This window comes from Megascapheus bottae, chromosome 14 (genome assembly GCF_031878675.1).
Source record: "Megascapheus bottae isolate mThoBot1 chromosome 14, mThoBot2.hap1, whole genome shotgun sequence".
NCBI lineage: Eukaryota > Metazoa > Chordata > Mammalia > Rodentia > Geomyidae > Megascapheus > Megascapheus bottae.
This window is the reverse complement of record NC_143522.1, coordinates 12,525,142-12,551,415: the sequence shown is the minus strand read 5'-3', so window position 1 is coordinate 12,551,415 and position 26,274 is coordinate 12,525,142. Positions and strand designations below refer to the sequence as shown.

At 43.8% G+C, this 26,274-nt stretch overlaps 3 protein-coding genes across 6 annotated transcripts in view; 2 read left to right on the top strand and 1 right to left on the bottom strand.

The window, feature by feature from the left end:
- Positions 1-381: 381 nt before the first annotated feature.
- On the bottom strand, positions 382-8,740 carry Zc2hc1c (zinc finger C2HC-type containing 1C). Its single transcript, XM_090344500.1, has 3 exons — positions 8,528-8,740; positions 6,489-7,830; positions 382-953 (listed from the first exon to the last, which is right to left on the bottom strand). The coding sequence occupies exons 2-3, from the start codon at positions 7,809-7,811 to the stop codon at positions 690-692; spliced, it is 1,587 nt and encodes a 528-aa protein (XP_090200626.1). The 5' UTR covers positions 7,812-7,830; positions 8,528-8,740; the 3' UTR covers positions 382-689.
- Positions 8,741-8,768: 28 nt separating this feature from the next.
- On the top strand, positions 8,769-17,023 carry Acyp1 (acylphosphatase 1). Of its 2 annotated transcripts, none has more exons than XM_090344501.1 (3): positions 8,769-9,062; positions 11,399-11,490; positions 16,630-17,023. In XM_090344501.1, the coding sequence occupies exons 1-3, from the start codon at positions 8,882-8,884 to the stop codon at positions 16,843-16,845; spliced, it is 489 nt and encodes a 162-aa protein (XP_090200627.1). In that variant the 5' UTR covers positions 8,769-8,881; the 3' UTR covers positions 16,846-17,023. The 2 variants fall into 2 exon arrangements, with proteins under 2 accessions (XP_090200627.1, XP_090200628.1); XM_090344502.1 differs by lacking the exon at positions 8,769-9,062 and adding an exon at positions 11,049-11,123.
- A 3,995-nt stretch (positions 17,024-21,018) lies between these two features.
- The window catches only part of Mlh3 (mutL homolog 3), a 30,044-nt gene continuing 24,788 nt past the window's right edge, over positions 21,019-26,274 (top strand). For 2 of the 3 annotated variants that reach the window (XM_090344498.1, XM_090344497.1), the window contains exons 1-2: positions 21,024-21,328; positions 22,689-26,004. In XM_090344498.1, the coding sequence (XP_090200624.1) occupies positions 22,752-26,004 (3,253 nt within the window). In that variant the 5' untranslated portion in view covers positions 21,024-21,328; positions 22,689-22,751. Of the gene's footprint in view, positions 21,329-22,688; positions 26,005-26,274 lie in introns of all 3 variants that reach the window. The other variant, XM_090344499.1, reaches the window with a different exon arrangement.

Here is a 26,274-nt window from a genome sequence, read left to right as displayed (position 1 = left end):
ACCTCTAGAAAACAGGAAGTGGGGATTGGCTCAAGGGTAGGGCAGTAGCCTTGAGCTGAAGAGCTCAGGGACAGTGTCCAGGTGGAGTTCAAGCAGCCCCATGTCCCACAAAAAAGAAAGAAGAGGGCCTGGAGTTTGGCCTAGTGGTTAAAGTGCTTGCCTAGCATGCATGAAGACCCAGGTTCGATTCCTTGGTACCACATATAGAAAAAAGCCGGAAGTGGTGCTGAGGCTCAAGTGGTAGAGCTCTAGCCTTGAGAAAGTCCAAGGACAGTGCTCAAGCCCTGAGCTCAAGCACAGGACTGACAAAAAAAAAAAGAAAGAAGAAAGGAAACATTGGACAAGTGATGGCCAGAGGCACTTCACTAGCACAAACCCCAATCAGGCTTGCAGGAAGGAAACTTTAATGCAGCCTACTTACGATTCATTGTCCTTCCCCATGTTGTTAGGGTAAAAACATAAGGCACACGAGCAAAGGTGGTGATGCAAGGGGAAGCTGGGTTTTCTTGTTTCTTGATGCCTACTGATGGCTTTCTCCTAGTAAGTAGAGTTTAGCTCTGCAGGCAAACATGGATTCTGGAAATGTTCTATTTTCTTCCTGCTTTACCTCAAATATATTTGGCTCCTGTCTACTGCTGAAGAGAAGCAGCGCTTTGGGAACTATGTGTAGTGGTCTCGCTGTCATCAGCTCAGCTCTCGTGCTTCCGTGGAGGTGGAGGGCGGTTCTTGATGGTCTTACACTTGGGGATATGTCGTTCAGCCACCTTAGGAGCAAAATGGCGGCTACAGTGAGAACACTGAACATAGTCTGGATTTTCTGCTGGCAGGATTGGAGGCAAATCTGCGGGGTTTCCACCTTTGGCAATTACTTGCTGGACTTCTCTGGCCTGACGGAGCGTACGGATGAAAGATTCATGCTTCAGTCTCCAATTGCTCTTCCGAGGAGGTTCAACCTGCAATATAAAAAGAATACTGGTCCTTCAGCAGGGTATTTATCTTGTCTTTTTCCTGAGTATACATAAGAATGACAGTTGGAAGTTAAAAGGGTTACTGATTCTCAAGAGAACAGGAAGAGAGCAGCAGTAATATCTTGCTTGTCAGAGCAGAGGTACAGACCAAGAAGGAATACTGCTGGGAAATGAGCCATTTTCCCAGCAAAATGCCCGAGAAGATAGTGCTTGGAAGTACTTGATGGTAGAAAAGCAGAAGGTGCAGGCTGAAAAGCTGGCACCCAGGCCTTCTCTCTGCCTTGTACATCCAAAGGTCCAGTACCCTCACAAGAGAACTGGGACTTGTTCTCTCAGAAATGGAATTGGATGGGTTTCAGACACAGAATCCAGACAGGATGGAGAACAAGATTAATCTCTGGGCTGAAATGGGGATTAAGTTCAAGTATACATTACAAATTGTGGAACTTTCAGCCTTCTCCAAACTCAATTTCCAGAGTACCCAAAACACTGATATCCTCTTGGTTTTGTTTTTGTTGTTTTTTTTTTTTTCTTTTTCCTTTTCCCTTTTCTCTTTTGTTTGTTTTTCTGTGCCATCCTGGGACTTAAACTCAGGGCCTGGGCACTGTCCTTGAGCTTTATTTCACTCAAGGCTAAACTCTACTACTTGAGCCACAGCTCCACTTGTGCCCAGGCTGGCTTCAAACCACAACAGATCTCAGCCTCCTGAGTATCTAGGATTTCAGGAGTGAGCCACACCAGTGCCTAGATCTGACACCCTCTTCAGAAAAGGGGAAAAAAAAAGAAGAAGGGTTCTGGCCAGGAGTTTGGCCTAGTGGTAGAGTGCTTGCCTAGCATGCACGAAGATCTGGGTTCAATTCCTCAGTACCACATACATAGCAAAAAGCCAGAAGTGGTGCTGTGACTCAAGTGGTAGAGCCATAGCCTTGAGAAAGTCCAAGGACAGTGCTCAGGCCCTGAGCCCAAGCCCAGGACTGGCAAAAAAAAAAAAAGAAGGGTTCTCCAATGCACAGAATGATCCAGACACTGACCTAGGAGGGCCCAATCACTCACTATTTAATCATCTTTTTTTTTTTTTTGTCAGTTGTGGGGCTTGAACTTTGGGCCTGGCTACTGTCCTACTGTCCCTGAGCTCTTTAGCTCAAGCTACCACTCTACCACTTGAGCTACACCACCACATCTGGTTTTGTGTTGGTGCTTCAGGGACTTTAGTGGCAGGGCTGGGTTTGAACTGTGATCCTCAGATCTCAGCCTACTGAGTAGCTAGGATTACAGGAGTGGGCTACCAGCACCCGGCTAATAATCTTAATATGAAAACAGTCAATAAATCCCACTTAAGCTTAAATATGAATGGACAGACAAAAGCTCTATTCAAAAGACCTTAAAAAGGGGCCGGGAGTTTGGCCTAGTGGTTAAAGTGCCTGCCTAGCATGCACGAAGACCCAGGTTCGATTCCTTGGTACCACATACATAGAAAAAAGCCGAAAGTGGTGCTGAGGCTCAAGTGGTAGAGCTCTAGCCTTGAGAAAGTCCAAGGACAGTGCTCAGGCCCTGAGCTCAAGCCCAGGACTGGCAAAAAAAAAAAAAAAAAAAAAAAAAGACCTTAAAAAAAGTACACTAAAGCTCAGAAAGCAACAATGAGAAAACCTTTTTTAATAGGAAAACACAACAAAATATATACTAAAAGAGACTGTGACTATAAGAGGAGTAGACTATGAAAGAAGAACAACCAAAGAAAAACTATTATAAATTAATGCTTTGACAGTTTGAAATTAAATAGAACTTTTTAAGTAGTAATGTCAAGAAATTTATCTGAGGGCCAGAAGTTTGGCCTAGTGGTAGAGTGCTTGCCTAGCATGCACGAAGACCCAGGTTTGATGTACCACATACATAGAAAAAAGCCAGAAATGGTGCTGAGGCTCAAGTGGTAGAGTTCTAACCTTGAGAAAGTCCAAGGACAGTGCTCAGGCCCTGAGCTCAAGCCCACGACTGGCAAAAAAAAAAAAAGAAAGAAAGAAATTTACCTGAATGGGCAAAATGATGAAAATGGAAAGCTCAAAAGGCCACTGTACTATGTTCATGTGGAAGCTAGACATAGGAAACATTTATACACATAAAGTATGGTTCTAACTGTGGGAAAATGAAGAGAGTGGGAAAGGGAAAGAAAAAAAGAAAGATAAAAGATAAGATAAATAATTCCAGAATACAGTGCAACTATGTATAAAGATGACATAAGGGGAATATCAACAATGTTGATCAATAGGAGATTTCGGAGGCAGAGAGTGAGAAAGCAATACAGAGGGTTATTCTGAGCAAAACATAATACATGCACATCTGAAATGCTATAGTGAAACCCCTTGGTGCAAGTAATACACCCTAAAGAATAAAGAGATAGCCAGGCACTGTGGTTCATGCCTGTAATCCTAGCTACTCAGGAGGCTGAGAACTGAGGATCAAGGTTCAAAGCTAGCTGGAGCACAAAAGGACCTCAGACTCTTATCTCCAATTAACCTCAAGAAAATGGGAAGTAGGGCTTGGCTTAAGAGGGGTACGGTGGTAGTGCCTGAGACAGCGCCCAGGCCGAGTTCAAGCCCCATGACCCACAAAAAAAAAAAAAGTGTACGGCTCCTGACTTCCTGACTTCAAATGCTTACAGCGAAGTAGACAAGAGATACAAGTTTTCTGGAAGTTATGTGAAGATTCAAGGATGTCAAAAAGCCAGGAACAGCTAGGCGTGGTGGCTCATACCTGTAATCCTAGCTACTCAGAGCTCAGGGACAATGCCCAGGCCCAGGGGTAGGGTGGTAGCCTTGAGCAGAAGACCTCAGGGACAGTGCCCAGGTGGAGTTCAAGCCCCATGACCCACAAAAAATAAATAAATAAGTAAAGCCAGGAACCAGTGGCTCAAGCCTATAATCTTAGCTACTTAGGAGGCTGAGATCTGAGAATCACAGTTTGGAACCAGGCTAGGCAGATAAATCTGTGAGAATTTTATCTCCAAATAACCTACAAAAAGCCAGGAGTGGTGGAGTGCCATCTGTGAGTGAAAATATCAAATCAAGAATGCGAGTTTCTGAGTTCAAGCCCCAGTACCAACCCTAACAACAAAAACAAAAGGGTGTGTGTGGGAACTGCTTGTTCTTTTTTTTTTTTTTTTTTTGCCAGTCCTGGGCTTGAGCTCAGGGCCTGAGCACTGTCCTTGGACTTTCTCAAGGATAGAGCTCTACCACTTGAGCCTCAGCACCACTTCCGACTTTTTTCTATGTATGTGGTACCGAGGAATCGAACCTGGGTCTTCATGTATGCTAGGCAAGCACTTTAACCACTAGGCCAAACTCCTGGCCCCTACTGCTTGTTCTTTTAAGTACACTAGAATAACAGATATAACCAACTACTCAGCTCGCGAAGGCACAGGGCTCTAAATAAGACATTTCCAGGTCCTTTCTGCCTTTGTGGCCTCAGTTCAGTACTTTCTCTCAAACTAAGTTCTACAAAGCTAAATTGACTGATCATAGAAACCCAGTAGGTTTGAATTTTTTGTTGTTTCCCCCACATCCCCATCCTCTTCATGGTTAATATACTCAAGAATTTATGAAATACAGTATTCTTTTAGTTTCTGGCCAAAAGTAAACCACTATGACAGATTTATGGAGAGGGAATTCCCAATGGATTATTGGGTTGACCAAAAAGAAAACACAAAAGAATAGTAATTCACCATACTATCATTTCATCTGCCGTTAATTGTTGACCTCTTGGAAGCTAGATGTTAGAGAAATTACTCTGAGCATGGGAGGAACTTTCTTTGTGTGGATCCCCCTACATTATACCAAAAGGAAAAAAAAAAAGATGTAATCTACATCTGCTAGCGGCCATCACATCATGGTGAGTGTTTAAGGGGCCCAGCAAATGCACACATCAACCAGCTGGTTAGGAGGTTCCAGCACAGAAGAAGGAGCACTGGAAAGAAATCAAAGCAAATGTCTCACTCTCTCTCTTAGAATATTAGAGTCAGATAAGGCCTTTGAAATCATATGTCCTTAGCGTTCCTCAACCTTGATCAATTTGTTCTCTTTACTATCAATATTTTCTTTTAAATTCAAGATCCCTAGACATTACAGACATAAGCACACTAAAAACAAAAACAAAACATTAAAACAAAAGCATTTTGAGAAACACTCATTCTACAAACCAAATGGCATTAAGGGTCGATCTCTTCCAGAGATGTCCAAATGTACATGAAATTCTCATGAACTTACCACATAAGTGTCTTGTAATCTTGTAAGCTTTATTTTTTTTTCCCCTCCCATTATGGGGCTTGATGAACTCAGGGCCTGGTTGCTATCCCTGAGCTTCTTTTTGCTAAGGCTAGCACTCTACTTCTTGAGCCACAGTGCCACTTCCAGCTTTTTCTGTTTATGTGGTACTAAGGAATCAAACCCAGGGTTTCATGTATACGAGGTTAGCACTCTACCACTAAGCCACACTCCCAGCCCAGCCTTTACTTTTTACAATCTGATTTTCCTAAAGTGAGGGACGTTCTGAAAGATAATTCAAAGGAGATCTTTTACCCTCAAGATGTGTACACTTTAAACAGAGAGAAGTATACTTCCAAATTTAGCTGTGTTTAACATAGTTACTAGAAAGGCATACTAAAACCCAACTACTCTTGGGGAGGCCTTGGGGAGGTGAATGCAGCTAAAGGCACACATAGTAACAGCTCTATTCTGGGGTGATGTCAGGGTATGTGTTGCAAGGGGGAAAAAAAAAACAGTGCATGCTTACCTTATAAAATGATAGGGTTTTTATTTTTTTTTCATGATATAAAAATTTTATGTGGTAAACATTAACTTGCTAATCAAAAGGACATAAATTTGTCTGTGTAGATTTTATATTCATCCCAACTTGATCTTGCCATTTAAACCTGGGACTCAGGTTATTTGATATGCTCTAGCCTTGGAGAGAGTGTGTGTGTGTGTGTGTGTGTGTGTGTGTGTGCGCACGCCTATGCATGCATATGTGTAGTGTCTTTTTTATTTGATAAAATGAGAGTTCATGAGATCTTTGCAGTTGTGAGGATAACACGAAAAGCTCCTGTCAGCTGGGCATGGTGGCTCACGCCTGTAATCCTAGCTACTCTGGAGGCTGAGATCTGAGGATCAAGGTTCAAAGCCAGCAAGGGCACAAAAGAACCTGAGACTCTTATCTCCAATTACTCACTAGAAAACAGTAAGTGGGGCTTGGCTCAAGGCGAGTAGGGTGGTAGCCTTGAGCTGAAGAGCTCAGGGACAGCGCTCAGGCCAAGTTCAAGGCCCATGACCCACCAAAAAAGAAAGAAGGAAAGAAAGGAAGAAGAAGGAAAGAGCTCTTGTCGCCATGAGTGGCACACAGTAATAATCAAGAACTGTTCATTCTCTCCTTCAACCTCCATGACATAAAGTTTCCCTAAAGAAAATTTGTGAGGACATAACAGGCCCTTACAAGGACCCCTACGCAAAGGCAAATCTAGGTGGCTCTTATTACCTTGACTGCAGCTGGCCCCTTCCAGTTCAAGTACTGCTCTAGTTCTGTGCCCTTAGCCCGGGCCCTGGAGGAGTCAAACACTTTCCTCTTGGACCCCTGCATCCTGCCACAGACAGCAGAATGTCTCTCTAGCCTGAGCAAGAGAAATGTGCGTCCACAGTGGCTGCACTTGCCCAGATCGGGCTTCTCAGTGGAGCTGCTAGAACCTGAGGAGCCTGGGGTCCTGGAGAGGCTAGAACTTCTGCTAGATCCTTGAAAAGCACTACTGGTCTCTTCCAGGGGCGGAGAGTTCTCTGAAGATGCTCTTGAAGCTTGAGCTCGGATTTTGTTATTACTCGCCACCAATTTTTCCTTTTTGAGCCTCTGGATTCCATAACCAGCCAAGTGGAATGGAGTAGAATTCTCCTGAGGGCACCCCCATGTTTCCTCCTCTTCTCCGTCTCTGCTGAATGCCTCCTCAGACCCGAATTCTGGGGAGAAGACAGGTTTGTATGTGGTGTTGCCATTACTACCTTTAGTTCTCCTCCTGGAGAGTATCATTCTCTGTAGCTCTTGGTCTTCATTTTCCTTGGCCTGTTCCTTTTCCTTCTGGATCCTTCTGAGTCCCTGCTCTGTCTTCTTCAGCTTTTCCCTCAGGAGATTCTCCTTTCTTCGAATTTCCTCCCCTAAGCTCTCCCCTGCAGCTTCAAGCCTTTGGATCTGCATCCAGTCAGTCCTATGGAGGTTTGCCATGGCTTCCTCCTGCAAGGTAGCAAGAGCAGAAGAGTTCGCCCAGTCCCTCAGACCAAAGCTGCCATTTGAGAGCTCTCTTGGCTCTGAGGATCTTGGGTAGGCAATCTGGTCCCCATCGGCACCAGCCTCACCTATACTGCGAGACTTTCGGTGGACCATGGGTTTCAGTGGGTAGGCCCGGTCTACCCCAACTCGCTTCTTTGGAAAGGGAATGAAGTCCTGATCATTTGCTTTGGGATACCGGGATTGAGGGCTTGATGAGTAAAACAAAGTCTTTCCTTGGCTCTGGAAATCACTTCCCGAGTCTCGCTGGCTGTTTCCAGCACCGTGGAGATAGGAATAGGTCCGGGTTTTTGTGCAGGTGCAGGTGTTCCATTTGGGGTGAGTGTAGACATTATCCAGTGTTGGCCCTTTGTTGCTCAAGGACTTCTGCGGGAAATTGTTTCTCAGGTGCCCCACCGGGGTCTGCTGGGGAGAGTCGCCTTGGTCATAAGGGTCTTGCTTGGCTGAGTGGAGTCCTGGAGCTTCTGTTTTATTATGTGGGAACATAACGCCCACAGGCAGCTGTGGAGCCAACTGGAGACCAGCCATGCAGGGCCTGGACTGAAGCCTAGGGGAGATTTAAACCAGATACATGTGAAGGATTTGTCTGAGGTTCCCTCCTGTCTGCTAAAATAAACTGTTTCTACATTTGCCTTATGCATGAAACTTTTTTCCTAGAGACAGTGATGCTGGATCTGGCCAGAACAATCAGCCTTTGATAAGTTGTATTTCAGACCCCGAGGTTATCAAACTGTACTTGACACAGGTGTTCCTGTCATTTTTTTGCGACAGTTCCAGTCGTAAACAAAAATGCAGTGGCTGAAATGTTTTAGCCCTGCATTAACAAGCAACTTCCCCTTGCTGGCACGTTTCTTCACCTATTAACTGAGTCCAGCCACGCCATTTCACAGATGAGGACACTGGCTCAGAGGTACTAACTGGCATAGAATTCTCAAGTTCTTCCTTCTGCTGGAATCAAAAGAGCACCGGAGACGGTCAAGGGCAGGTGCCTGGAAGGGGGAGGGGGGTTCAAACCTTCACTGCAAAAGGGTGGCCCCGATAATGGGATAACCCCAGGGGTGGAGGCCACCTGACCTCATGGCCGCGGCCTGCTTTAGATCGGGATCTCTCAGGTCCTAGTTGGTCCTTGGATCAAGTGGGACCTCCTCACTTGGGACTCGGCCTTGGGGACAAGCGCTCGGTCTCCTGCCCGTACGGGAGGCCTTCGGGAGGCCTTCGGGAGGTCTCCCCGCCCTAATGCGTACCTGAGGCTCTCGGGTACCGCTCCAGCTCCGGGAAAGCCCCAGCATCTAATTTTCCAGACTTGACCTTGTCAACCGACCGCCGCGCAGGCGCTCTGAGTCTGCCTCGGTTCTTCCCGTCGTTGCCAGGAGACGAGAGTGCGTGTGCGCCGAGCCCCGCCTCCACCGCGAGGCGCGCGCAGGCGCAGTCCACCGCCCTCGTGGGGTGGGTGGGTGGGGTGGAGAGGGGATGCGGTCGGGCCCCGTGTCACTGGACGCTATGTCCAGCCAACTCTGCAGCTCAGCGCTGCCCTTCCCTTGGGAGACGGGGGAGGGGGGAGAGAGAGGCTCCATCAAAGCAGAACTTGTCTGAGAACAATGCTCCCAGGCTTTGGGGTGTGCCCGGGTGCTCCCAGCCCTTGGGGTCTGGCGAAGGGTGGAACCCCGAGATGTGCGGCGGACTCGCCCCGCCGCAGGGTTCCGGTGTCCGCCCGGCTGGCGGCGGCGGGCCTGCTGATAGCCGTGCTTAGCGCGCTCGGCTGCTCCCTGCGGGCCCCAGGTATGGCTGTCGCCTCTCCCGTGCCTTCTTCCCTCCTGAGTCCCCCGCAGCTTGAGAGCTGATTGTTTTTCTCTGCGCATTATCTTTCAGGGGATAGTTTCGAAGCCTGTCTTAATTATTTTGTTATTGTACTGCTTTACTCTCACGGGGTAAATCTGGCTGGCTGTACCAGGAATGACTCAGCCAAAGGCAACGATAATAAAGTTAACTACCATTGACAATAATCAGCATAACTTGGTTTCCCCACTAACCGATACTCTAGAACTGTCTTGACATCAGAAGAGAGTTTGTTTGTCTTCTCCACGCTTGGGTTCCTTGGGGTAAGCTGTTTGGAACGGGCAGCTCACGTTTCCTGTAACTGCTCAAAAGAACTCTGCACGTGGAAAAGAACGCAGGCAGCAGCGGTTGGGCGGGTTAATACTTCAACACAGACTACAGCTTTTAAGTGTTAACTGAGAAAATCCTTGCTGGGCCCTCAGTTGTTTCAGTCCTTGTTTTCATGCCTAACTATTCTGCCTTCTTCACAGACCAGCCTGGGCTCTGTCCCTGAGCTCTTCAGCTCAAGGTTACCACCCTACCACTTTTGAGCCACAAAGCCATTTTCTAGACTGCTTATTTGTGGGTAAAAATGCTAAGAGGTCGTGCCCTGAGTCCAAGTCCCAGGAATAACACAAAAAAATAAATAGAAAATAAAGTAGATAAAAGTTACATGAGGAAATATGTCTTCGTGTTCTCTTATTTTTGTTGGTGGTAGGGCTTGAACTCAGTGCCTGGGTGCTGTTCCTGAGCTCTCTTGCTCAAGGGCCACTGCTCTACCATTTTTGAGCCACAGCTCCACTTCAAGTTTTCTGGTAGTTAATTGGAGAAAAGCATCTCACAGACTTTCCTGCACAGGCCGTCTTTGAACTGTGGGCCTCAGACATAGCCTCTTGAGTAGCTAGGATTATATTTTCAAATATTTCCAAGGACCACATTTAATCCAACTCCTCTTACCTTGTAGCACTAAAGTTTTCTGATGCTTTTACTCTGTATCAAGAAACTATCATGGAATGATTAATATTCATGGCTATCATGGCAAACCCATCTTACCTTGCAGACTCTACCAACTTATATACTTGGATAGAGGCTTACATTATAAAGAGACAGAATATGCACACCCAATCTAAAGAGGAGTAATAAATGCAAACTCTTCTTTATACACATTCCTAATCATAAGGGTAGCTGAATTCAAATGTCCACAAGTCAACTCTAATTTTTTTACCATCCTTACCCACAAACCCCTTTGACAATTCCCTTTTCCAAAAATAACTGATTTGAGATTGATTGATTCAGTTGAGATTCTGAAACCATGAGGTAAGTTATTCATTCATTAGTTACTCAGACCTTTTCTCAGTACAGACGACGACTCTGATGGCAGCTTTCAAAAATCCAGGACAATTAACTCCATCTGTATGTACTATACATTCGCTCTTCTGCTACTGACTCCAGAGTAACCACAGAACAAATTGGAAGGGAAGCGAGAGAGAAAAAAAATAAGACAAAAAAGGATGTGACTGTGTGTCTTTTACTTTATTCGTGGAGTTTGTATTTATTGTCTGCATTCCACACCTCTAGAATGCAAGTTCCTCCATAGGGAGATTCAGCCTCCTAACCCAGCAATGTGCATGGGGGACACAGTAGGCCGTCAGTCGGTTTTCACTGAATGAGTGAGAGTGTCCCCAGGACTTCGTCTAGACCTTTCTCGTCAAGAGAAAATGAGAAGAGGGGTTGTGGGCTTAGAGATTAAAGCATAGCTCCATCTTGGTTTGCGAAGGCCCAAATCAAGTTCTGGACGGATCCTCAATCCAAGACTTTGCTACAAAGGTAGAGCTTGCTGGTCCTGAAGTTCCGCCCTCCAGGCGGGCTTGGAGCCGAGGCTCCACCTCTGATTGGTCAGAAGAAGGTGAGCGGCATGAGAGACAGCGAAGGAGGAGCCAGATTCAAAACTTCCGGGAAGCGGCGGTTTGCGCGGTTTGGGGCGGTTGGTCCGGTGGTCGCGGGTGTTGTGTGGTGGAGAAGAGGGTGAGAGCCCGGGAGGAAGGCCCTGGGGCGAGCTCCCCGCGTCGCCTCGTCCTCAGATGTTAGGGGAAGGGCATCCTGGGCCGCGTGGGCAGGGAATGGAGGGGAGGGAGCAGCGTTCGCACGGCCCTGTGGAGGTAATGGGGTAGACGGGCCCTTGGCCCGCACGGCCTCCCTCCCCGGTGTCTTCCGGACGCTTCTCACGCCGGTGACCTTAGGTCACAGTGGAATGGATGGAGCAATCCTCGACCTTTTCTATTTTCCCGGTCTCTTGACAGGTCCGAGCATGGCAGAAGGGGACACCTTGGTATCAGTGGATTACGAAATTTTTGGGAAGGTGCAAGGGGTGTTTTTTCGCAAGTACACTCAGGTATGTGACCCACAGGCAGTGATGAGCGTGGAAAATAAAAAAGAGAGACCTGCTTCTGGCCATCGTGAACTGGAAAAGGCAGGCTGATCGGTAAAGAGGTGCATGGTTGTAGCAAAGGCGATGAAAATGTTTTGAGAAGGGTAAAACGATGTCAATGGAAGAGTCTCCAGCTGGTAGCTAAAAGTTGTCACCGAACATCTATTGACGCATGTTAATGTTCTGTTTTGTTTTTCCTCCTCCAAAAAGGGAGTGTCCTGTTGTGGCATCATCCAAGTCACATATCTGATAGGAAAGCCACCATTCTCTAATAGATGGCATTTAGGTGAATGGATTCTTGTTGATGTAAATTATGTAATTGTTTCCCCTGTGTCGATGTAAATTATGTAATTGTTTCCTCTGTGTGTGTATGTGTGAGAAAGAGAGACAGACAGACTGACTGACTCAGAGCCTGGGTGCTGAAGGCTAACACTCTACCACTTGAGTTACAGCCCCACTTCCAGCTTTCTGGTGGTTAATTGGAGAATCTCATGGACTCTCCTGCCCAGGCTGGTTTAAAGAAACAGGATCCTCATCTCTTAGCCTCTTGAATAGCTAGAATAATAGACATGAGCCTCCAACACTCAGCAACTTTCTTCTTTTTTTTTCCCCCACTTTTTCTAGCTGAAATTTCTCAAGTTAAAAATGTTATCCATTCCATAATAGTAATACTAGCATGGATTCCGCTAGAGTAATATGGAGTATTTGAGGAGATGAACTGTTGACAACTCTGTCTGTGGTAGTGTTACTAATCTTCCCTTCACATTCACACACAAGGACAATCTTTTGCTTTCCCTAGGGGGATATCAGGCTATGGCCTGCCAATGTATGTCATACTTTACGATAATGACTTAGGGCTGTAGAACTTTATTTATTTTTCCTTTTTTGTTGGTTGTGCGGATTGAACTCATTGTCCCTCAGCCTTTTGCTCAAAGCTTAGTGCTCCACCACTTTGAGCCACAGTGCCATTTCCAGTTTTCTGGTGGTTAATTGTATATGCGTCTGAAGGACTTTTCCTGCTTGACATCCTTTGAACCATGATCCTCATATCTCAGCCTCCTGAGTAGCTAGGATCGCAGGTGTGAGCCAGCATCCAGCTACCACAGAACTTTATAAGCGTTGTATTGCTGGGACTAAACATGGTTCTTCAAAATAGAAATGTCAGTTGACAATAGCTCTTATTCTAATCATTTGTAAAATACTTTCTTCATGCTTTATGTGCATTTGAAGCACCTGTTGAATTGCTGGAAGTCATAGCAAAAGTTATGTTCCAATTAACTGTGCTTACAGTTATATGTAGCAAGTACCTTGATTTAATAGATGGCAATGACATCTTCAAAGATTAATATAGCCAGTGACTCATGTCTAATTGTAGCAATTCTGAGATCTGAGGATAGAGATTTGAGGCCAGTCTAGGCAAAAAAGTCTTAAGAGAGCCTAACTCCAATTTACCAACAAAGTGCCAGACTGGAGCTGTGGTTCAAGTGGTGGAGGACCAGTTGTGATTTTTTTTTAATATATATATAGAGAGATAGATAGATATTATTATTATTATTTTTTTTTTTTTGCCAGTCCTGGGCTTGGGCTAAGGGCTTGAGCATTGTCCTTGGACTTTCTCAAAGCTAGCACTCTACCACTTGAGCCTCAGCACCACTTCCGGCTTTTTTCTATGTATGTGGTACTGAGGAATTGAACCTGGGTCTTCGTGCATGCTAGGCAAGCACTCTACCACTAGGCCAAACTCCCAGCCCCATCCAGTTGTGATTTTTAAAAGCTGAATGAGACCTGATTTCAGGCCTCAGTAACCAGAGAGAGAGAGATTAAATTGTTCAGGGATACTGGACACAGTGGCTCACGCCTGTAATCTTAGCTACTCTGGAGATCTGAGGATCAAGGTTCAGAGCCAGCCTGAGCACAAAAGAACCCAAGACTGTTATCTCCAATTAACTTCTAGAAAACGGGAAGTGGGGTTTGCCTCAAGGTTAGGGCAGTACCCTTGAGCTGAAGAGCTCAGGGACATTGCCCAGGCCCAGAGTTCAAGTCCCATAACCAACAAAAATAAAAATAAAAAGTTCATTCTTTAGTTGTGGTCTTTATTATTGCCTTTTTGCTTGTTTTGGCTTAGCTTGCTCTTTTTTTTCATATATTTTTTATTGTAATTAATAGAAGGGTTACATGATATTTGCCAGATAGAAGGTGCATTAATTCACATACATTGATACCCTTTCACATGTCTTGGTCCCCATTCCCCCCCCCTCCAACCCCCTTAGCTTGCTCTTTTTGTTTTTGTTTTTTAAGTTTGTCATGGTGCTTGAACTTGGGGCCTGGGCACTGTCCCTGAACTTGTTTTGCTCAAGGCTTGTGCTTCACCACTTTGAGTCACAGTCTCACTTCTGGTTTTGTCCTGGTAGTTAATTGGAGATAAGAATCTCATGGACTGTCCTGCCCAGGTTTTCAACTGGGATCCTCAGATCTTAGCTTCCTGAGTAGTTAGGATTACAAACGTGAGCCATTGGCACCCAGCTTACTATTCTTTTTCTTGTGCTGTAGGGCTAAATTGTATATTACTGATTCATGGAGACTTAGTTGTTTTTATGTGTGTGTGTGTGGTGGGGGGGTCATGGGTTGAACTTGGCTTGGTCGCTGTCTCTGAGCTCTTCAGCTCAAGGCTACCACCATACCCTTGAGCCAAGCCCCACTTCCCATTTTCTAGAGGTTAATTGGAGATAAGAGTCTCAGGTCCTTTTATGCCGGGCTGTCTTTGAACCTCAATCCTCAGATCTCAGCCTCTAGAGTAGCTAGGATTACAGGCGTGAGCACCACACCCAGTGAGACTTAGTTTTTTAATTGAATATGAGAGTCGTTGATGGTGTTTATATTCCTTAAAATGTTAGCAGAGGCCAGGCATGTCTGTCACCTTAGCACTTGGAAAGCAGAGGAGGATTGAGAGTTTGAGGCCAGTCTGGTCAACAAAACATTTACACACACACACATACACACAATCAGGAAAAAAAATGCCAGATGACTATTAAGAATGCATATGGACCAGACGGGGTGGCTCATGCCTGTAATCCTTACTACTCAGGAGTCTGAGATCTGAGGATCAAGGTTCAAAGCCAGCCCAGGCACTAAAAAGTCCAAGAGACTCTTATCTCCAATTATCCACCAGAAAATGGGAAGTAAGGCTGAAGCTCAAGGGGTAGGGCAGTAGCCTTGAACTAGAGAGCTCAGGGACAGTGCCCAGGCACAGAGTTCAAGTCCCATGACCGATAAGAAAAAATAAAAGAATGCATATGGTTATTAGGAAGAATTAACTTTTTTGGAACTTTTTTGAATTAAAAAACCTGTTCGCGTATGTAGATAGATAATTGAAACTGAACATGTATTAGTAATATTTTGCTACTATTTTAAAAATTAGAATTGAGGGCACAAAAAACCTGTTAGAAATTATCATTCTCAACACCAGTCCAATTTTGGAATATTTTGTTTGTTCTTAAGACTTCAGATAACTCATATTGCAAGTTATTTGGCTGTAATAATCTTTTTCTCAAAACTACACAATCACGCTGGTAGTTATTTACCATATATGGCAAATAACAACTAGAGACAGCCAACTCCCCTCTGTTAATATGAAGCAGAAGAATGCAGTTGTTACACAGTCAGTTGGATATGGCATCTTTCTCAAAATCCATTCTCAGCATTCTTCTTTTATGTTTTTGTCTCTGACAGTAATGCATGCTATAGGTATCTCTTGGCTTCCTTCATTCCTTAATTCCTTTCTCCCTTACACTTTATTTGGCTGTATTATCTTTTTGTTTGTTATGCCAACATATCTTTCCATTGAACATAACTGGTTTAATGGGTACTTCAATACTGCATCAAACATTTTTCTCTGCATAATGTTTTCTTTGGCCGACTCCAACATTTTCCCGTATTTACTAGGTCATTACTCTGGCATTTGGATAGGCAGTCATGTTAACTCCTGTTTTCTTCTTCGCTCTAACCCCTTCTATTATAGATTATCAATTAATGACTTATGGTATTCTTATTGTATGTTTATACAATAAAATTTTCTCTAAAATAGCATTACCTTTGCTAAATGTTTAATTTTGCCTAAGCTTAACAATTTAAAGAGCACTGAAGAACCAGTGGCTAAAACCAGCCACTACTATTAGTTGGTCTTTATAAATTCATTCCACTTTAAAGATATTGTTATTACTGAACTGGAAGAAAAGAGTGTCTTGTAAAAACTTGATGGTTATGTAGTCTCATGAATGCTCAGCATTTAGAGGCTGCTCACAGCTGCATTTTTTTTTCTCTCTAAGAGAATGACTGAAAGAGGCTTTGATTCATCATAAATATTTTGGGTTAGGGGTGGGGGAAGGGAAATGGGGACAAAAACATGAGAAGGGGTATCAATGTGTGAGAAGTAATATACCTCCTACCTGGCAAATGTAACTGTAACCCCTCTAATACATTACCCCGACAATAAAAAAATTAAAATAAAATAAATAAATAAATAAATATGTTGGGTTAGACAGTTTCTCTACACTAGAAAGGATGGGTGAGTTGCCCAGGGAATTATGAAATGCTCTTTTAATGATTTTTAAAAGATATAATGGACATCAATTCATCTGGATTTATTTAGGTGTGGTTCTTGTTAAAGAATCTGATAACTTCATGATTTTTCTTTTTAAACATACCCAGTAGATCTTTGATTAAGAAAAATGAAAAAAATAGGCAAGGTACAGCCCAGTATTCTGGGAATATCCAGTATTCAGTCAGCCTTAGGGAATAATTTTGAAAGTATCTGTTTTGGACTTAAGTCTAAAGACTTAACCACATTTACCACATAGTGAAAAATTCTAAAGATTTCAAATGTCTGGGTTTTAGAGAATTGAAGAAGGACATGAACTCAAGTGGGCGACATTTGATGTTAAAATCTGCAGTGAGATGCTCTTGCTGTCTTTCTGTTTTGACTTTTCTGGACAATGTCAAATTAGTTTCAGCTTGGTGTGTGGCCAAGATTCTGGCAACAGATTATAGTCTCACTTTGTTTTGTTCCGTCTCACTGGATCTCTCATTCTCTCTTTTTCCCCTTAGGCTGAAGGTAAAAAGCTAGGATTGGTAGGCTGGGTACAAAATACTGACCGTGGCACAGTGCAAGGACAACTGCAAGGGCCCATCTCCAAGGTACGCCATATGCAGCAATGGCTTGAGACAAGAGGAAGCCCCAAATCACACATTGACAGTGCAAACTTCAACAATGAGAAAGTCATCTTAAGGTTGGATTACTCGGATTTCCAAATTGTGAAGTAATGGCCTAAATTTTAATTAAGATAATTTCAATTTTCTAGAAGGCTGGACAGAACTATCCTGTGTTCAATATTTGTAAGTTATTTTAGTGTAAGATATTTGGCTGTTTAATGTTACACAAATAATAGGAGTACAGCTGTACAATTCTCAATAAAATCACTTAAGAACCTTTTGTTTATAATACTTTTTAAATCTTTAATGATTTTCTTTTGGAGGAAAAAAGATTTCGGGGGTAATTTAAAGAAAAGCAGGTTGGGAATGTGGCATAGTGGTAGAGTGCTTGCCTAGCATTCAAGAAGCCCTGGGTTCAAGTCCTCAGTACCACATACACAGAAAAAGCCAGAAATGTGGCACTAGTCTTGACAAAGCCCAAGTACAGTGCCAAGGCCCTGAGTTCAAGCCCCAGGACTGGCAAAAAGAAAAGAAAAGCAGTAGCTTTGAATCTTTCTTTAAATGATTTCTTTAGGAAATTACATCCTTAAAAATGAACAAATACCAGGGCCGGGAGTTTGGCCTAGTAGTAGAATGGTTTCCTAGCATGGGTTCAATTCTTCCTCAATACCATATAGATAGAAAAAGCCAGATGTGGTACTGTGACTCAAGTGGAAGAGCTCTAGCCTTGAGAAAGCCCAAGAACAGTGCTTAGGCTCTGAGTTCAAGTCCCAGTACTTGCAAGAAAAAAAAAAATAGAACATACGGGCTTGGTGGCTCACGCCTGTAATCCTAGTTACACAAGAGGCTGACATCTAAGGATCAAGGTTCAAAGCCAGCTCGGGCACAAAAGGACCTGAGACTCTTATTTCCAATTAACCACTAGAAAATGGAAGCGGTGGGCTGGGAGTTTGGCCTACTGGTAGAGTGCTTGCCTAGCATGCATAAAGACCTGGGTTCAATTCCTCAGTACCACATATATAGAAAAAAGCCGGAAGTGGTGCCGAGGCCCAAGTGGCAAATGTCTAGCCTTGAGAGAGTCCAAGGACAGTGCTCAGGCCCTGAGCTCAAGCCCAGGACTGGCAACAAAAGAAAAAAGAAAATGGAAGTGGTGCTATGGCTCAAGGGAAGGGTGGTAGCCTTGAGCTGAAGAACTCGGGGATAATACCCAGGCCCAGAGTTCATGATCCCCATGACTTACAAAAGAGAGAGAAAGGAGGGGGGGGGGGAAGGAAAGAAGAACAAATACCAATTCAGTTTCCATGCAATTCAAATGATTTTTTTTTTTTGCCAGTCCTGGGCCTTGAACTCAGGGCCTGAACACTGTCCTTGGGTTTTCTCAAGGCTAGCTCTCTACCATTGGAGCCACAGTACCACTTCCAGCTTTTTTCTATATATGTGGTACCAAGGAATCGAACCCGGGTCTTTGTGAGTGCTAGGCAATCACTCTTAGCACTAGGCCAAACTCCCAGCCCCCAAATGATTTTTTGAGTGATTACTTTTAGTATTCTAGAACATCGACCAATATTCCTGTCCTCTGAGTAAGAAATACACAGAAAGTAATACTGTGCGCTAAATGGGTATTCTCCCATCCCTTTATATTCGAAATTCCTGATCCCTCAAACCTCTGAAAGTGTCTAGAGCTAGTGCCTGTAAAGAAGATAGTAAAGTTAATGAGGTTGTTAGTGTGACCATTTCTTGAGTTCAAGTCCAAAATAGACATGTTAATCCTTAACGTCCTGGCCAACTCACCAAATATATTACCAGAAAGTTTAGAGTAGTTAAACAACCTCAGTCCTTGTGTTTGGTTAAAAAAAAAAAAAATTGAGGCAAGACACGAACATAAGGATTACTGAAAAGTTCAGTAGAAAAGATATGGCAGAGCTGAGTGTGGTGGCTCATGCCTATAATCCTAGCTACTCAGGAGGCTGAGATCTGAGGATCAAAAGCCTGCCCAGGCACAAAAGAACCTGAGACATCTACAATTCACCTCTAGAAAACAGGAAGTGGGGGTTGGCTCAAGGGTAGGGTGATAGGCTTGAGCTGAAGAGCTCCGGGACAGCGCCCAGGCTGAGTTCAAGTTCTATGACCCACAAAAAAAAAAAAAAAGATATGTCATGTGGCATATGCCATGTGAGAGCATAAGGACACTTGCTGCAGGTAAGGTAGCAGTTCAGCCCTTCTCTGTCATATTGTACTGTCTTCCTCATTACAGATCTTGACTTTGGGTTAATAGGAAAGATTGAATGGCTTTCTGATTGTTGAGTCTCCTTTCTGTTATCTGTAAGATTGAGATGCCAAAGATTTACTGTTCTGTTCTTCTTTTCTCATTCTTTTGTGGTTTTATTCCCCCAGTTTATTTCAATTGTCAAGCGTGTTTTGGTTTATCAGTTTACCTTGCCATCTGTAAATTCTATGGGCCACACTTCCCAGATTGGCTACTTTTCCATGAACTCATCATTTGCATGGGCCCTGATGCAATCCTTATACAAAGAGGAAAAGTAGATACAGACGTGAGAGCACATAGAGAAAAGACCAAATGAAGATGGTCATGTTCAAGCCAGACAGAGGCCTCAGGAAAAATCTCTGCCAACATTTTAATCTCAGACTTCTTGTCTCCAGAACTGAAAGTATAGTGCTGTTTAAGCCACCCAGTCTGTGGAATTTTGTCATGGAGCCCCAACAAACTAATATAAGCAATAATGAGAATTTTGCTGCATCAGCCCCCGAAGTCTGCTTTGATTAGTGATTCAACAAGTATATAGTAAACACTTGCTGGTTTTAAAACTTTGTCCTAAGTTCTATTTTTTTAAAGTAGAGTTTCAGTGAAATTAAGACAAAGTAAAAGCCAAGTATTGATGAACAATTCCCAAAACATTCTGCTTTCCTTTAGTTAGGAAATGGCTGTGCTGGCATTGGGAATATACCAAAAAAGTCAATAAAGAGAGTCCTGGTGTCCTCATTTGTAAATTAAGACAGCTGAGCTAGTACTCAGTGTTTTCCAGCTCTGGGAAACATTAATTCTAAGATGGAAGACTCTGGGTTTATTCACTGAGTGCCTACCATAGGCCAGACACTGTTCTTTGGCCACCATGATAAAGCAGTAAAACAGACAAAATTCCTGCCTTCTTAAAGCTTACATTTCAGGAATGGAAAACAATGAAATATACATTGAAATAAATATTAGTAGGTACAAAAGGAATAGTGAGAAAAGGAAAAACAAGTAACTAGATCCTACAAATTAAGTAAAGTGAGGGGGTGGATTGAGAGGGTTGGGTAAGTGTTGGAAGGAGGGACACTGATCAAGAAGCACTGTATTCATAAACTGCTTTGTTAAATGGCAGCCCCTTTGTTCAACTACTTCAAGATTAAAAAAAAGTCAAGAGAGTAGGCAAAAGAAGGAAGAAAGTGAAAATGCAGTTATGAATTCAATGCATGTCCTTCAAAATTAAAATTGAGGGAAGGGGTGGGGTTGGAAAGAAGGGGGGAGAATGTTGAAAGGGGTGACATTTATCAAGACACAATGTACTCGTAAACCACTTTGAATGGCAACGCCTTTGTACAATTAAAGATGATTTTTAAAGATATGTGTTAAAACAATAACAACTAGAAACAAGCCCTTCAAACCATGCCAAAAGGGCTGGGAATGTGGCTTAGTGGTAGAGTGCTTGCCTAGCATGCGTGAAGCCCTGGGCTCCATTCCTCAGTATCACAGAACAGGAAAGGCCAGAAGTGGGACTGTGGCTCAAGTGGTAGAGAACTAGCCTTGAGCAGCGCCCAGGCCCTGAGTTCAATCCCCAGAACTGGAAGAAAAAACACATGCCAAAAGAACAGGGTTGGAGCTCTTGGGTGCCAGTAGCAAGGGACGCTTAGGAAGTACACTTCCGGTTGGCAACACCTGGTGCGCGTGCGCAGTGGGACGCCGCGCAGGAAGCGCGCTTGCGGCGACTTCCCCTCGGAAGCGCGTGCTCGCGGGCGCGCACGAGCCTCGGGATCCTCCGCGCGCGCGCGCACGCGCCTGGAGTCCGCAGCGGTTGGTGGTCGAGTCGGGTGGAGGTGATTCGAGGTGACTTGGGGGCTGGCACGCCGCGCAAGGATGATTCCGGGGACTCGTCTGACACCAGGAGGGCCCTGGTGACCGTAGCGGCCAGCCTTGTGGAGCCACACGCTCCGGGGCCCCGGGAGACCCCCGCGCCGGGTCGCTGGGTGAGAGGGGGCGGGGCGGGGCCTAGGCCCGGGCGGGGCGGGGCGTGCCGGGAGGTCCGGCCCCTGGGCCCGCGCTGCGGCCCGGGAGGTCCCTGTGGTCACCACCCTGTTCGCCTCACCTTCCCTCGCTGCGGGCTGCCAAGTGCACAGTCTTAGCTCCTGAAGTTCTGCAGTTACAGCCCCGATTTTCCCAGGCTGGGAAGCCCAGCCCTGCCACCCGCGAGAGGCCCAGGCCTGCTGCGTGCTCGTTTAGAAGAGATGGGCACCTTGTACGGTGCTAGATTCTTACCTGTGAGAAAAACTTAACGTCCGCTTCAGACAGCGCTATACCACCATCGTCATTTTCAAGGTAGTGTGTGCTCGTATGTCAAGACTGGAGGTATTACTGAAAAAGAATATCAAGACCAGGAGTGTGGCCTAGTGGTAGAGTGCTTGCCTAGCACGCACGAAGACCCGTACCACATACATAGAAAAAAGCCAGAAGTGGTGCTGAGGCTCCAGTGGTAGATCTCTAGCCTTGAGAAAGTCCAAGGCCCTGAGCTCAAGCCCAGGACTAGCAAAAAAAAAAAAAAAAAAAAAAAAGAGTATCAATAAGCCGGGCGCGGTGGCTCACGCCTGTAACCCTAGCTGCTCAGTTCGCTGAAATCTGAGGATAGGAGCACAAAACACAATGAAACTCTTATCTCCAGTTAACCACTAGAAAAGGGGAAGCGGGGATGTGGCTCAAGGGATAGGGCAGTAGCCTTGAGCTGAAGAGCTTAGGGACAGCGCACCAGGCCCAGAGTTCAAGCCCCATGACCAACACATCCTTGGGCTTTCTCAAGGCTAGAGCTTAACCACTTGAGCCTCAGCACGGTTTCCAGCTTTTTTCTATGTATGTGGTACTAAGGAATTGAACCCCTTTTGCATGCTAGGCAAGCACTCTACCACTAGGCCAAACTCCTGGCCCTATTTCTTTTTTTTTCTTTTTGTTATTGGTCCTGGTGCTTGCAATCAGGGCCTTGCATTTTCACCTGACTTTTTATTTCATAGCTGGTACTTTAATATTTGAGCAATTCCTCCAGTCCAGCGTTTTTCTGGTTTATTAGAGATAGCATCTTCAGAACTTTCTGCCTAGGCCGGCTTGAAACTCCCAATCCTTCACGTTTCAACCTCTAGGGTAGCTAGGATTACAAGCATAGACCACCAGAGCCCTGCTGTATTAATTTCTCCTATTGCTCCTCCTTCCTACCAATGATGTCTTTACAGTTCATTATGCATGTTTCTAAAAGTCATGGTTATTGTATAATGTATAAATGTTATGAAACTAGCTTGGATTTTTTTCATGAATAATTTCTAGCAAATGTTTCTTAGTTGAATTTAATTTAGCATCTGGTTTTGGTGAAGTGGTTAGGATTTCAAGTTCTGTCTTTACAGGTCAACATCAAGTATAATTATGATTCAGTTTTAGGGCATGTGGGACTTAGAAAGGAGCAGTGAAAATGATGAAATTACAGATGCTCCTTTGGATGTTAAGTTCATTGCACCTGGCATGAGTTTTGTGATCTGCCTAGAAATCAGAGGCTAATTTTATTTCATTTCATAATTTAGCTTAATAAAGATTTCATTTACTTCAAATTGTATTTTTCTATAACACTTGGGTGAAAATGGGTAATACAACATAACTGGAGCTTTGATAGTGTGTATGTCTGTTTTTTTTCTTCCCAAAGGCAATTATTTCAACTTAGAGAAGGAAACCAGTACCCGACGTTTTCACCACCTTTCTACCTGCCATGATCAAGTGCTTATCAGTTGAAGTGCAAGCCAAATTGCGGTCTGGTTTGGCCATAAGTTCCTTAGGCCAATGTGTTGAGGAACTTGCCCTCAATAGTATTGACGCTGAAGCAAAATGCGTGGCCATAAGGGTGAATATGGAAGCCTTCCAGGTTCAGGTGATAGACAATGGATGTGGAATGGGGGGTGATGATATAGACAAGGTGGGAAATCGTTATTTCACTAGTAAATGCCATTCACTACTGGACTTAGAGAACCCAAGGTTTTATGGTTTTCGTGGAGAGGCCTTGGCAAGTATAGCTAACATGGCCAGTGCTGTGGAAATTTCATCCAAGAAAAACAGGACAATGAAAACCTTTGTGAAACTGTTTCAGAATGGAAAAGCCCTGAAAGTTTGTGAGGCTGATTTGACTAGACCAAGCACAGGAACAACCGTAACAGTATATAATCTATTTTATCAGTTACCAGTACGGAGAAAATGCATGGATCCTAGACTGGAGTTTGAGATTGTTAGACAAAGGGTAGAAGCTCTTTCACTGATGCACCCTTCCATTTCTTTCTCTTTGAGGAATGATGTTTCTGGTTCCATGGTTCTTCAGCTCCCTAAAACCAAAAATATATGTTCCCGATTTTGTCAAATTTATGGATTGAGCAAGTCCCAAAAGCTGAAAGAAATACAATTTAAATATAAGGAATTTGAACTTAGTGGCTATATCAGCTGTGAAGCACACTACAATAAGAATATGCAGTTTTTGTTTGTGAACAGAAGGCTAGTTTTGAGGACAAAGTTGCATAAACTCATTGACTTTTTATTACGAAAAGAAAGCATTATATGTAAGCCAAAGACTGGCCCTGCCAACAGGCAGATGAATTCAAATCCTCGGCATCGGTCTTTCCCAGAGCTCTATGGGATATATGTGATCAATGTGCAGTGCCAGTCCTGTGAATATGATGTGTGCATGGAGCCAGCAAAAACTCTCATTGAGTTTCAGAACTGGGATACTGTCTTAGCTTGTATTCAGGAAGGAGTGATAATGTTTTTAAAGCAAGAAAAATTATTTGTGGAATTATCAGGTGAAGATATCAAGGCATTTAGTGAAAATAATGATTTTAGTTTATTTGGTGCTACTCTGCAGAAGCACGTCTCCTCTCATGAGAAGAGTGACCAGGCCAGTTTCCAGGAAGCATGTGATAGTATTTTGGATTCCTGTGAAGTGTTTAATTTTCAGTCAAAAGCTGTGAAAAGAAAATTTACTGTAGAAAACATAACCACAGAGAATTCTAGGGAATCAGAAGCTACCAGAAAAAAAAGAAATGACTCAGATGACCCAGGCCAAAGTAAAATAACAGAGTTGTCTCTAAACAACAGTGACGGCTCTTGCTTAGAATCAAGGATGTTGGAACAAGAAACAGTTGAATTATCAGAATCTAGAGAAAATGAGAAACATCAAAAACATTACTTGGAACATAATGCTTTAGAAAGCCCATGTGGAAGCAGTTCACAGACCTTTTCAATCCCTTTTCAGACACGTCATTCTGAGGAGAGTAGAGTAAATGGAGAAATACAGAAAGCTTGTAGTACTGTTAGTGGCGCAGCCGCCAACGTCTGGAATAATGGACTTGAAGATGAGCTAGAGAAATTTAAAGATGCTACTGAAATGGACTGCAAATCCCTGCCTTTTGGGTCAACATTATTGAGAGTACATAGTGCTGAGAGAGAAAAAGAGAGAAAAAGAGAGCCTCCTAGTTATGGGGAAAAAAATGTTTTCACTTATGGGCAAGTTAAGTTATGTTCCACTGGCTTTATAACTCATGTATTACAGAATGAACAATGCAAATCAACTGAATCAGAACATTCTTTTAAAAATTACAATCGACCTGGCTCTCATACCCAAGAAACATTTGGAAACAGAACACATCATTCAGTTGAGACTCCAGACTGCAAAGAGATAACCAGCACTTTAAGTAAAGAATCTGTTCAACTACCCAACAAAAGTTTTTGCAGAACACATCCCAGTTATGGACTAGAGAATAAAGCAACAACAGCTAGTAAAAATTTTTGTCTTTTTCAGAAAAGTAGTACAAAATCCTACGCAGGTGGCTTATTACCTGAGACACCCTCCTCTCTTGAGTGGTGTAGACATGTTGCAAGTGATAGTAAGAAAACAGATAAGTTGACTGGTTCTTCCAGACCCATAGTCCACAGGAAACTAAGCTTGAGTTCACAACTAGGATCTTTGGAGAAATTTAAAAGGGAATATGGGAAGATAAAAAGTCCTTTGGCCATAGAAGTAAAGGAAAATGTTGAAGTCAGGATCATTCCCAGCCCTCAAGTTGAACCTGATAGTTCACTGAAAGACAGAAACCACTTAGACAAATCTGATGTTTGTAAAATTACCACTCTGAAACATGGTGATTCAAATGATGGCTGTCAACCAGTAAGTCACATCCTGTGTTCAGAGGAGTTTCCACTCTCTAAAGAAGAGGATTGTTTGGAACAACAGATGCCTTGTTTGAGAGAAAGTCCCATAACTATAACAGAGTTCTCTCACTCTCACAGAAAGCTTTTGGATGTTGAGAAGTCACCCGAATCACTAGCCTCTAAATTATCCAGACTGAAGGGTTCTGAAAAAGAGACTCAAACAGTGAAAGAGATGAGCCATTTCAATGAACTTTCAATTTCAGATTCCAGTAGGGAAAGCAGTGACTTGTGCAGTGGGCTAACCCTAGATTTTTATGAGTTACTTAAAAATGAGCCTGAGAAAACAGAGAGCAGTATCCTCCCAATGTCAGAATTTGTCACACAAGACCAGCCCTTCAATAATGATGGGGAAACACATTGTGACAGTGATACAGCCAAGAATGCTGTGATACCAGCAGCTCTGTTGGCATTACCCTGTAAGGATACAGTTACCAGAGACAATGCTAGTGTCCTTATCAGAGCTTCAGAGCAGCAGACAGGAAGTCCTGACTCTCCCAGTCTGATGGTAGTGAGTCAACTAGAAAAACCCTCAAACAACCAAAATGGGATATATTCCCAGAGTGAGGCACCTAAAGCAGCAGGAGCTTATAGGGAAAATAGGTCAAGTACGCCTTTGGATTGGCAGCAGCATTTTGATGTAGCACTGGGCAGAATGGTATATATCAACAAAATGACTGGCCTTAGCACATTTGTTGCTCCTACTGAGGACATTCAGACTGCTTGTACTCAAGACCTGACAACTGTGGCTGTGGATGTCCTTCTTGGGAATGGTAAGTATGTAATGGGCACTGATCTGAAATGCTTTCGGAGATAGGAATGATGGCCCAGGAACAAGGTAATTATTGTTTAAAGAGATGTTCATAGGGCCGGGACTTTTGCCTAGTGGTTAAAGTGCTTGCCTAGCATGCATGAAGACCCGGGTTCGATTCCTCGGTACCACATACATAGAAAAAAGCCAGAAGTGGTGCTGAGGCTCAAGTGGTAGAGCTCTAGCTTTGAGAAAGTCCAAAGTCCAAGGACAGTGCTCAGGCCCTGAGCTT